Raw genomic sequence first — 12,378 nt, 5'->3', positions numbered from 1 at the left:
AGGGTATGGCACGGGTTCCATGCTGCATCTGCGCTACTTGCGGTGCTGAGGTCCTCTTGGGCGCGGAGGGAGATTTCTGGCCCTTTCATTCCTCCTAGGAACTATCCCTCCCCGGTCCCCCCCCCCTTTTTTATTCTTTTTTTTATTTTTATTTTCTTTTCTTCTTTTTTTTCTTAAAAACAAAAAGAAAGAAGTAACCTAACCATGGCAGCCCTAGTCCATGAACCTGCTACCCCCGGGCCCCTTCTTGATACCGCACCCCGTTCTGACCCCGCCTCGTCTTTGGACCACTCTTCGGACACTCCTCATGCCTCTGTACCTCTTGCCGGTGCTGTTTCCTCACCCGCTTCAGGTACTGAGGCCTCGACTGACTCCTTCGATTGACCTGACCTTCGCTCTCCTCTGACTATGCTTCCGGCCTCTCCCTCTACGGTGCGGCAATTTTCAAATCGCCGGCCTGTTCCACTTCGGACCAACTCTGGTCCCACGCCTAAACGACAACGACAGTTACCTGCTGATGATACGTATCCACTTTCTCGTTCTTCTCAGAAAAGATCGACACGTCCTTCACTACCTTTCCACGTTCAGTTTCAGACTGCACAATGGACTAAATTCTTCACTTTACGACCGACTTCCTCTACTGCCTATCTTTCTGACCACAGTATTGGCAAGGCACTCCTATGCCATGTTGGTAAAGAAATTTCTTTTCATGCTCTTAAGAGCGGTACGTGCATCGTCACCGTACAGAATGCTACCCAGGCTCACGAGCTTTCTCGTCTTTCCCATATCGATACTGTTCCTGTAACTATTGAAAAGCATCATTCCCTCAATTCTTGTAGTGGTACCATCATTCTGCCCCATACCATAGTTCAACAAAATTTCCAGACATGTGGCACTGACATTCTTGAACAGCTGGAACTCCAAGATCTCCCAATCCTCAAGGTAGACACTTACGTTCTTCCTGCCCGCGGGCGGAGACGATACCCTAGCAATGTGGCTCATTTAACTTTTGACAGCCGTGAACTCCCATCCTCAGTTTATGTAGCTGGACATTGGTTACAAGTTCGAAAGGTGATCCCTACACCGCAACAGTGTAGAAATTGCTGGCGATTTGGCCATCCAGCGAAATATTGCAGATCTATCGCCGAATGCCCAGTCTGTGGTGCCGATGACCATTCTAATACATCTTGCAATCGACCTCCCTCTTGCCTTAATTGTCATGAGGCTCACCCTTCGTACTCTTGCCGTTGTCAAGTCTACTTAAACGAGCGGGAAATCCGTTACCTCAAAGAGGCAGAAGGTCTCCCTTATGCCATGGCAGTTTCTCATCTCCGCCTCCAAGGGAGACTACCTCGTGTTTCTTATTCCCGTGTTTCAAAACGTCCCCCCACTTCTGGTATCCCATCTTCTGCACCCACCTCTGTGGTTTCCTCTCCCATAGTCACTCCTGTAGCTAATTCTTTTGCTGTCCTCGGCTCAGACGTCCCTACTTCAACGTCTCGGTCTGATCTTGCTTCTTCGTGTTCTCTCTCACAAGCCTCAGTAGCGACGAGATCTTGTATGACACCTCCTCCCAATCATCCCTCTACTTCTCAAAAGTCAAAAAAAGGTCCGTTAACACCTCCTACCCATCTTCCACCTCCTCATTTTCCCTTCCCTGTCTCTGTACCTGGTTCTCCCCCTCTCACTGGCTCTGTTACAAGTGTAGAGGTTCACCCTCCTCCTCGTACTGTACCTTCCTCCCCTGTTCCCTCCCAAGTTTCTTCCTCTTCTACCACCTCCCAGGTTTCTGCCTCTTCTGTCCCCTTTCACACTTCTCCAGTTCCCTCCACCCTTCCGTCCCCCCCTACCTTGGTACAGTCCATTACAGTTCCAATCTTTACTCATCCTCCCCCTACCATTTCCAATATTGTCTCCCATACGACGTCTCTGAATTCTGAAACACTTGAAGCAATCTCTGAATATATTGCAGAGACCAAACCATCAATGGACACTGATCCACCCTCCGCTCCTTCTCTCTCCTCTACTCCATCTGCACAACTCCTTTCTTCACAGCGCACCGTTCCTTCGCTGCTTGAACGTTTTCCACTGCCTCCGCATGTGGACTTTTCTAACCCCTCTAGTCCATAGGAACCCTTACCTGCGGATTTCAGGTATCTTTATCATTGCCAATCATGGCCTATTTACAGTGGAATATACGTGGCCTCAGGGGTAATCGGGGTGAGCTTCAGATGTTACTCTCCCAGTTTTCCCCTGTTGGTGTTTGCTTACAGGAACCAAAATTACACTCTGCTCTTATCTCTCCCATCTCAGGCTATAATTTATTGTATTCTTCAGATCCTTTTCCTGATGGGACCTTTAATGAAAGTGCCCTTCTTCTACGCACTGATATTCCGTACCATCAGCTATTTGTTCGTACTTCGCTGCATTACACAGCAGCCCGTATCCACTTGCATAGGTGGTATACGCTCTGTTCTTTATATCTCTCTCCTTCTCGGGCATTATCTATTCCGGATATTGCCTTTCTTGTTTCGTCATTACCACCACCGATTCTGTTACTTGGTGATTTTAATGCCCACCATTTCCTCTGGGGGGGGGGTCTCACTGTGATTCCCGTGGCATTCAGTTAGAGGCTTTTCTTGCCACCCACCCCCTCCATGTTTTAAATACAGGTACTCACACCCATTTTGATCCTCGGACTCACACTCTCTCTTGCATCAATCTCTCAGTCTGCTCTTCCTCCGCCGCATTAGACTTCACTTGGTCTGTTCTTCCGGACTTACATGACAGCGATCATTTCCCAATCATTCTTACTTCCCCTTCATATTCGCCACCTCTTCGCATCCCATGCTGGCAATTTGATCAGGCAAATTGGAACCTTTACTCACACCTAACTGTTTTTAGAGAGGTTCCTTCTTCGTCGTCCATCGATGAGCTTTTACACCTCTTCTCGTCCTTCAATTTAACCGCAGCTTCTCATTCTATACCCCAAACTTCGGGCAGGCATTCTCAGAAATGCGTGCCTTGGTGATCTCCTGCTTGTGCTCGTGCAGTACGTTTGAAACGCGCTGCATGGGGCAGGTACCGGTACAATAGAACCACAGAGAGACTTCTTGAATTTAAGCAGAAGTGTGCGATCGCTCGCCGTGTCATCCGTGACGCTAAACGCACTTGCTGGTGAGATTATGTCTCCACCGTCACCTCTGCTTCCTCTATGAGTGCAGTCTGGAAAAAAGTACGAAAACTGAGTGGTAAATATTCTCCTGACCCGGCTCCTGTTCTGCGGGTTGCCGGTGTTGATATAGCAAACCCACTAGATGTTGCCAATGAAATTGGCAATCATCTGGTCCATATTTCTCAGGGACTCCATCTATGCCCCTCATTTCTTTCCTCAAAGTCTGCCAGAGAGTTATCACCCTTGGACTTTTCTTCTCTGAGAAGAACAGTATAATGTGCCTTTTACACTTCAAGAACTGGAGGCAACACTCTCAGCTTGCCGATCATCGGCAGCTGGGCCCGACGACATCCATATTCGTATGCTACAACATTTACATCAGTCAGCCCTTGTAGTCCTATTACGCCTTTACAATCTTATTTGGTCACGAGGAGTTCTTCCACAGCTGTGGAAATCCGCCATTGTTCTCCCTTTCCGCAAACCAGGCACTACGGGACATGAAACCTCCCACTATCGTCCCATTGCTCTTACCAGTGCAGTTTGCAAAGTGATGGAACGCCTAGTAAATAGACGTTTAGTGTGGTATTTAGAGACACACAACAGTCTCTCCACTCGTCAATATGGCTTTCGTAAGGGACGTTCTACCATAGACCCCTTACTACGCTTGGATACGTATGTTCGTAATGCCTTTGCGAATAACCACTCAGTTATTGCCATATTTTTTGACCTTGAGAAGGCATATGACACAACCTGGAGGTATAATATTTTAGCCCAAGCCCACTCCTTAGGCCTTCGAGGCAATCTACCATCCTTCCTTAAGAACTTTTTAACTGACAGGCATTTCCGTGTTTGGGTTAATAATGTGCTCTCCCCGGACTTTATCCAAGCTGAAGGTGTCCCCCAGGGATGTGTTCTGAGCACAACACTTTTTCTCCTTGCTATTAATGATTTGGCCTCTAGTCTTCCATCAAATATTTGGTCATCACTCTATGTTGATGACTTCGCTATTGCCTGTGCAGGCGCAGACTGTCACCTTATTACAGTTTCTCTCCAGCATGCAGTCGACCATGTTTCCAATTGGGCCACCACACGTGGGTTTAAATTTTCCAGCACTAAAACCCACCAAATTACTTTCACTAGACGCTCTGTCATCTCCTATCATCCTTTGTACCTCTATGGCTCCCGTATCCCTGAACGTGATACAGTCAAGTTTCTAGGCCTCTTCTTTGATCGTAGGTTATCCTGGAAACCTCACATTACCTCTCTGAAGGCAACTTGCCACAGCCGGCTGAACCTCCTTAAAACCCTTGCTCATCTTTCATGGGGAGCTGATCGTCGAACCCTCCTTCACCTCCATTCCACCCTTATCTTATCAAAACTTGATTATGGTGACCAGATCTATTCAGTGGCATCTCCTGCTACTCTCTCTAGCCTTAACCCCATTCATCACCAAGGATTACGTTTATTCCTTGGTGCTTTTCGCTCTTCCCCTGTCGAGAGCCTCTATGCAGAAGCGAACGTTCCATCCTTATCCGATCGCCGTGATGCCCATTGCCTTCGCTACTATGTACGCTCTCATGATCTCCGCAATCCTTCCATTTATAGAATGGTCACTGATATTAGTAGACATTCTTTATTTGTTCACCGCCCCTGTTTACTCCGTCCCTTCTCTCTTCGCCTTCATTTGCTCTTGTCTTCTCTTCAATTACCACCTTTCTATGTACATGTAGCATCTCACTTTTCCCTACCCCCCTGGGAAGTTCCAGCTGTTCGAGTATGTTCTTTCTCTCTCCCTTGCTCGAAAGCCCAACTGTCTATGGTCGCTTCCCGCTCTCATTTTCTTGACCACTTTCACTCTCATTCTCATGCCATTGCTGTGTACACAGATGGCTCTAAGTCTTCTGACGGCGTAGGATTCGCAGCAGTGTTTCCGGACAGCGTCGTACAAGGGCATTTACTATCTTCAGCTAGTATTTTTACTGCTGAATTGTATGCCATCCTTACAGCACTTATCTGTATTGCATCTATGCCTGTGTCATCATTTGTGGTTGTCTCAGACTCCCTTAGTGCTTTACAGGCTATACAGAAATTTGATACACCTCACCCCTTAGTCCTCCGTATCCAACTTTGGCTATGCCGCATCTTTACCAAGCATAAAGATATTGTTTTTTGTTGGGTCCCTGGTCATGTTGACGTACAGGGCAATGAACAGGCAGACACTGCTGCGCGGTCAGCAGTACATGACCTACCAGTTTCATGTAGAGGTATTCCATTTACGGACTATTTTGCTGCAATATCTTCCCAACTTCACACCCGTTGGCAACAACGTTGGTCTACTATGCTCGGCAACAAACTTCAATCTATTAAACCGAGTATAGGTTACTGGCCGTCTTCTTATCACCAGTGTCGTGGTTGGGAGACTACTCTCTCCCATCTTCGCATTGGCCATACTCGTCTTACTCATGGATATCTCATGGAGAGGTGCCCTGCTCTTCTCTGTGAGAATTGCCAAGTTCCATTATCAGTCAGCCACATTCTGTTGAACTGCCCACTTTATCAACGAGCACGCAGAATTTACCTCCGTCGTCGTCTTCGCTCTGCTGCTCTCTCTTTACCTTCCCTTCTCGCTGATGGACCCACCTTTCATCCAGACACTCTCATTGACTTTTTGACAACAACTGACTTACTTCACAAATTCTGATACCTTCAGCCCTTTCTACTTCAATCTCTTGCTACCCCCTACCCCCGTACTATCCCCTGCCCCGCTGTTTTCTGTAACCTACTGATCATCCCTCCTCTCTTCTGCCATCCAATACCCTCGCTTCCTTCCCTACCCTGCAGCGCTGTATAGCCCTTGTGGCTTAGCGCTTCTTTTTGATTATAATAATAATAAATGATAATGGGTGGGTCTAGCATTAAGTTACGATTATAGCAATAAATGATAATGGATATAACAGACAATACAGTAAGGTCTCTCTATGGAACTTCTAGTGTGATTTTTTCTAAATGCAGTTGAAAGAATGAATTCTAAGCTGGATTGCACATACTATGAAGGGCTCTTCATGTGCTATTCAATTATGAAAACACTTTGAATCATTTGTCTAAGGAATTGAATCTGTTTTTAAATTCCTTGAATCAAACCAGAATGCCTAACACTCCATAGTTAATTTCTCACTCCAGTTTAGATTTTTTATTTTGATAGATGCAATTTAATGCTCAGAAGACAGTCACTTATGATGCAGTCAACTCCTTGATCATATAAAATATAAATCACATAAAATGTAAATCACATAAGATGTAACTCTGAACTGAGTGCTTTAACATTAACATACATTGTATATTTTGATGGGACAGATTTTTGTTTTTTGTAATCCCACACTGAGCTGATGGGATTCACAGAGCACAAGGCCCCTCAAGAAAGGTACCTTGATGCTGGTGAAGTGCTCTTGATCCAAGGAGCAGGACTCAACCTTCCCTACCTGAGATGAAACCTGAATGCCTCCCATTCTCCTGGTGCTATATGTATCCCCCATACATTTGGTGCTTTCCCTATGAATAAAATAAGTTCAAGGACTACTACCCTTCCAAGAAGGAATATCTAAATGCTGGTGGAGAGTTCTTGACGAAAGGAAGTGGAGTTACCCTCCTCTTCCTTACATCAAACTTGATTACCTCCCATTCTTCCTTGGCATTGTACGACCCTTATGTTTCCCGTGAATGTAAAAATGACATGAATAAGAATGGGGGAATTACCAACGAAACGTTAGGTAAATGGACACAGGTGTAACTAATGTGGCATTTTATTGTGGCAAAGTTTCGCTCTCCAGGAGCTTTGTCATGCCTGAAACAGCTGGATAAAGCTCCTGGAGAGTGAAACAGCCACAGTAAAATGCCACATTTGCATCTGTGCCCATTTACTTAAAAAACAGGATGCATTTCACTGTCATATTGTTGGAAAAGAGAGTGTATTGTATAGCACTAAGCCCATTTTCATCCAGCACAAGGAGTGGTGGATACTCAAACCTGTGTCCATGAAACGTTGTCTGGTCTCGGGCAAGTCATTTGTTGGATTTTGCAGGCGATTCTGCTTTAATGCGGTCCGACCGGAGGCATTTTGGTGTGTCTTGTCCATAAGAAGAGACTTGGCTTCGTAGAATCCTTTCCTCCATGTCCAGAGACACTGCTTCTTCTTCGTGTTCGGCTCCAGAGTACATCATGATTTGAGCATTGTTATAGCCATCATTGAACTCCCGTCTATTTAACGAGTCATTATAGGATCCAACCATGAAGAAGTCCTCATTGTTTGTCTCATTTTTTCGTTTTGGTTTTCGCTGACGTACCAGACAGGTAATGACGACTATACCCAACACCAGTACAGCAACACCTGTTCCAACTCCTATGAAGAATGGCATTTCGTTGGTTTGCTCAAGGTAACCAGAGGAATTTTGTAAGGCAAGTTGAGTTTCATTTGTGATAGCTTCAGTGTGGGATAAATTTACAATTAACGAGCTCACTTCAGGTATAGCAGTTGTCAATGGAAATGGTATATTTTTTCCATTTCTTGCCTGTATAGGGCTTTCCTCCGTATTACTTGTGAATGCCTGGGTAATTTCTGTTTGTTCTGAATAGGGTGTACTTTCTGCTTCTGTTTCTTGAGTAGAGATTTCTGGTGCATTACTTGTGGATGTTAGTGTTCTGTCCGTATTTTCTGTGGTTATTGTGTCTACCGTATTTGTGAATTCTGTTGTACCGGGCATACGTGATGTTCTGTTTGTGGCAGATAATTTTGATAAGGTCTTTGTTGCCTTCGTCTCTGAATTAGAGTTTTCAGTGGATGCATTTAGGACAGCACTGTTAGCTGGGGTAGGATGATGAAATGTTGGAGGATGATGTGTTGGAGGACGTGCTGAAGGAGGGAGTGCTGAAGTAGGGAATGTTTGTCCAGTGGCACCAGTAGATCCACCTGTAGGAGCCATTGAAGAATCCGAAGTGATCGAGGAGTCTAACATCAGGCTGAACATCTCTTCTTTGGCATCCTCCTCATCTAAAAATAAAATATTATTACTTCCATCTACATCTAAACACACAACCTGGAAATTATTTCCAAGCTGGAATGTGCATAGTGTATATAAATACCTAGTTCAACTTTTTTTTTTCAACAAATTGGCCGTCTCCCACCGAGGCAGGGTGACCCAAAAAGAAAATGTATACCTGTAAATTAATTTCATACAGTAATCATATATTCTGTGTAAAACGATGAATACACCATAATAATAAGGTTATATTAAATATTAATTGCAGGATGGGAGTTAGAACAATCAACATATAAAGTTGATTCATTAACGAGTCTGGCAGCAGAATAAAACGTTACAGTTTAACACCTAGTGGAAATAGGGTGTAAAATGTTCTAGAATAAGCTAAGTGGGACCCTCACTAGAAAAAATCGACTACTAGACTGGAGAAAGTCATTGTAGTGAGACGCTGTGTATAGGTGTGAGGTAACAACCAGTAAGGCTCAAGTGCTTCAGTGACAGGGAAGATTCACGCTTCAATTAGAGGGATTCAGGATACCAACCATACAACAGACACCAGGATATAGCACACTGCACCTGTGGGTTTTATGACTCTCCTGCCATGGGTTCGAATCCCACTCGTTCTGTGATTTACCAGGACAGATAAGTACCCATTAGTCTATTTAGATAGAGCAAGTTAGTTCCTAGATGGATAGTTAATGTGAGCATCACCCAGAGCCAAGAGGTGTTCTAAGGTGCGCTAACTTATTGGGCTCAAAGCCTCTCGACCAGAAACTGCAGCGCTATATAACCCTTGTGGTTTAGCGCTTCTTTTTGATTATAAAAATAATCGACCAGAAACTATAGGAAACTCTCAGCATATGTACATTTAGAGACATACACCTCGCATTATACATATCTTGTACGTCTTTTTTCAAGGAAGTTTGGTTGGTTAATGGGGTTTAAGGCATTTCAACTACACGAGGGACATTAAAACTGCCTCCCACCTTGTCACCGCCAGTCAAAAATACTTTAATCCATAAATTAAGGAATACAGCAAACTCAGTTATACACACACGAAGACATAGACCTCTCAATGGTCTTTCAAGGCTGGATGGTCAATTGGATGTAAAACCTATCGACCACACGAGGGTCATCGAGACTGCATGCAACCTGCCCACTACCAGTCAGGATTAATCTCTAAAACTGGGATTAAACTGAACTCTCAGTGTATGTACACTAAGACACATTCACTTCTTGACGCTTATATCCCTTTTCAAACATCTGATAATTTCTTGCTTTCCGATTTTATATATAAACCCTGAATAGCCCCATGAGTCCATGTAGCTGTAGCTCACAGATTAGGCTACATTTTTAAATAATAATCTTTCATATATAATACTGTCTAGTACCAATATCATTACGATGAGTGCGTTGCTGAAGTAAATATTTATTTCCTGTGGGATATTCATGATAACACTGTATTTCCGGGGTTGAAAAAATAGTCAAATTTAAATAATATAAATCCCACTAGTAAATTAATGAGAATTACACGAAGGAAGATCTACAGAGATGTTAACTATTATACTCAAAAAATTATTAGGCTTTGTGTGAATAATCCAGGCATGGAAGGAATTTTGATACTGTGGAAGAGCTCATACTCCAGGGAAACGGAGCATTAAACAGATTACCTCCCATTCCCAAGGCTTTGCATGAAGGGCTCTTGATACAAAGAACTATAGCTGCTCTTGATACAAAGAACCATAGCTGCTCTGCCTTTTCCAGGATCCAGGTCCATTACTTCCCATCCCCGAGGCTTCGCATGACCCCATGCGCACGCAGCACATCCCCATGATTATAACTCACGTAGGTGTAATAGGATTTACGTACCAGGGTGACAAGAGACATAAACTAGTTCGTCCCGAAGGTATAGATCAGTGTCCCTTTTATAAGAGCACAGGATGTCCTCCGAGTCCGTCTGAATTACCTGTAGAATATCGGTTCGTCTCACCTGAGAAACAACATAGCTGAATTAGTCATCGAATTCTTTTTATTTTATGGACTGAAAAGTAAATTTTGAGTTTTGAATTGAGCTTCATTTTTTTAATCAAACCTGATTACGTTCTATTCCCCAGGGACTGTTTGACCTCCAGGGACTAAGATTGTCCCAGTGTCGGTGTCAAAGGGTGGCAAGGGGGACTGCAACCCCCCAAAGTCCCTCAAATAATAATAATAAAAATAACGCTGCTTGAAAACTAAGTTTCTAGCCTCTTCTTGCAACCAGTTCGCCACACCTAAATTCTCCTATATAAAAATTCTGGAGCCACCCCAGCAACAATCTGCCAGTCTTCAGGTGACTTAAACATACACATACACACACCTCGAAGATGGACTTAGGTGGGAGGGCACAGTGTGTTTGGTTGCCACTGGGCAAGAGGGTGGCCGTAGGATTGGTCATGACCCACACCTGTTTGGTCACATGTAGCACTTTCACCAGCGTTCTGTCTTGTTCTCTCGCTCCACATGCTGCAGGCAAATGGAAAAAAAACGTATTAAATGTATTTCTGTGGCTGCACTATCCGAGGAAAATATCCCCTGAGTTGCATAACCCCAGCCCTCTCCACTTCAATGCATTTGCCCTCATAGCCCCGGTGACCCGTGGCCTGGTGGCAAAAGCTCTCGCTTCATACGGTGAGGGTACAGGTTCGATTCCCGGCGAAGGGATGGAAACATTGGACGTGTTTCCTTACACCGGTTTATGTTCACCAGGTACCCAGTAAAATGGGTACCTGGGTGTTAGTCGACTGGCGTGGGTCACATCCTGGGTTAAAACTGACCTAATTTGCCCGAAATGCTCTGCATAACAAGCGAATTTCAATATAGTAGTATGTCATTGATGTCAGCTAGGCTTGTATACCTTGTACATGTTTTTTTTTTTTTTCAACAAGTCGGTCGTCTCCCACCGAGGCAGGGTGACCCAAAAAAAAAGAAAGAAAATCCCCAAAAAGAAAATACTTTCATCATCATTCAACACTTTCACCACACTCGCACATTATCACTGTTTTTGCAGAGGTGTTCAGAATACAACAGTCTAGAAGCATACACATATAAAGATACACAACATATCCCTCCAAACTGCCAATATCCCAAACCCCTCCTTTAAAGTGCAGGCATTGTACTTCCCATTTCCAGGACTCAAGTCCGACTATATGAAAATAACCGGTTTCCCTGAATCCCTTCACTAAATATTACCCTGCTCACACTCCAACAGATCGTCAGGTCCCATGTACATGTACTTGTAGTAAATAAAGATATGATTATTATTATTAATAGTGTAGGATATACCAGCGTTTAACGTTTGGAGACAACCAAAAGAATCATTTGATACTATACCCTACAAGAGACTAGGGCAGAAACTTGTGGTACTGGCAGGAATAATGGGGAACGAACTGCGGTGGACCAAAGAGTGATTGTCCAAGAATGGTTCTCGTAATGTGGAAGCGTACGTAACCAGTGGGATTCCGCGAGAATCGGCATTAGGACCTTTGCTGTTTTTGGTTCATGTGAACGACATACCAAATGGGACTGAGTCAGATATATTCCTGTTTGCCGATGTTTCAAATCTAATGCGAATAAAAACAGATGGGAGAGGAAAGGCTAGAAGCGGTCCAGAATAAATTTTAAGATTGGTCAGATAGGTGGTTGCCTGAATTTAGCCCCCAGAAAATGTAAGGGTATAAAGACTGGAGGAGCTAGAAGATCCAACATAGAGATTAGACTCGAGGAACTGAAGCTGCAGACATCATTCAACGAGAAAGACATAGGGGTGAGCAGAGTCTAGTGTATCGCGGAGGCTCACGTCAGCCGAATAAATTCTGCTGTCAATGCGCGTCTGGTAAGTCTAAGAGTGGCCTTCAGGAATCTCAGCAAAAAGACATTCCGGATCCTCTACGCAATATATATGTGATGACCACGTTGGAGTATGCAGTACCGGCATGGAACCCACACCTAAAATGTATGTTATAAAATTATAGAAAATGCAGAGGTACGCAACGAGATAGTCCCAAAGATAAGGGGTACAAGGCACGAGGAGAGGCTAACATTAATGAATCTAACAATATTGGAGGACAGAAGAACCAGGGGGGAAATACTCTTTGGGGGTAGATATGGATAGGCTGCTTGAGAAGCGGG

At 44.2% G+C, this 12,378-nt stretch overlaps 1 protein-coding gene across 1 annotated transcript in view; it reads right to left on the bottom strand.

Moving 5' to 3' along the window:
• Positions 1–5,233: 5,233 nt before the first annotated feature.
• Positions 5,234–12,378, bottom strand: part of LOC128698816 (location of vulva defective 1) — a 7,816-nt gene continuing 671 nt past the window's right edge. The window contains exons 2-4 of the mRNA XM_053791223.2: positions 10,568–10,713; positions 10,078–10,198; positions 5,234–8,219 (exon numbers count right to left, since the gene is read on the bottom strand). Of these exons, the coding sequence (XP_053647198.2) occupies positions 7,234–8,219; positions 10,078–10,198; positions 10,568–10,713 (1,253 nt within the window). The 3' untranslated portion in view covers positions 5,234–7,233. The remainder of the gene's footprint in view (positions 8,220–10,077; positions 10,199–10,567; positions 10,714–12,378) is intronic.

This window comes from Cherax quadricarinatus, chromosome 59 (assembly GCF_038502225.1).
Source record: "Cherax quadricarinatus isolate ZL_2023a chromosome 59, ASM3850222v1, whole genome shotgun sequence".
In the NCBI taxonomy this organism is placed as follows: Eukaryota; Metazoa; Arthropoda; class Malacostraca; order Decapoda; family Parastacidae; genus Cherax; species Cherax quadricarinatus.
The sequence above is the reverse complement of the archived record's forward strand: the minus strand, read 5'-3'. Positions and strand labels throughout refer to the sequence as shown.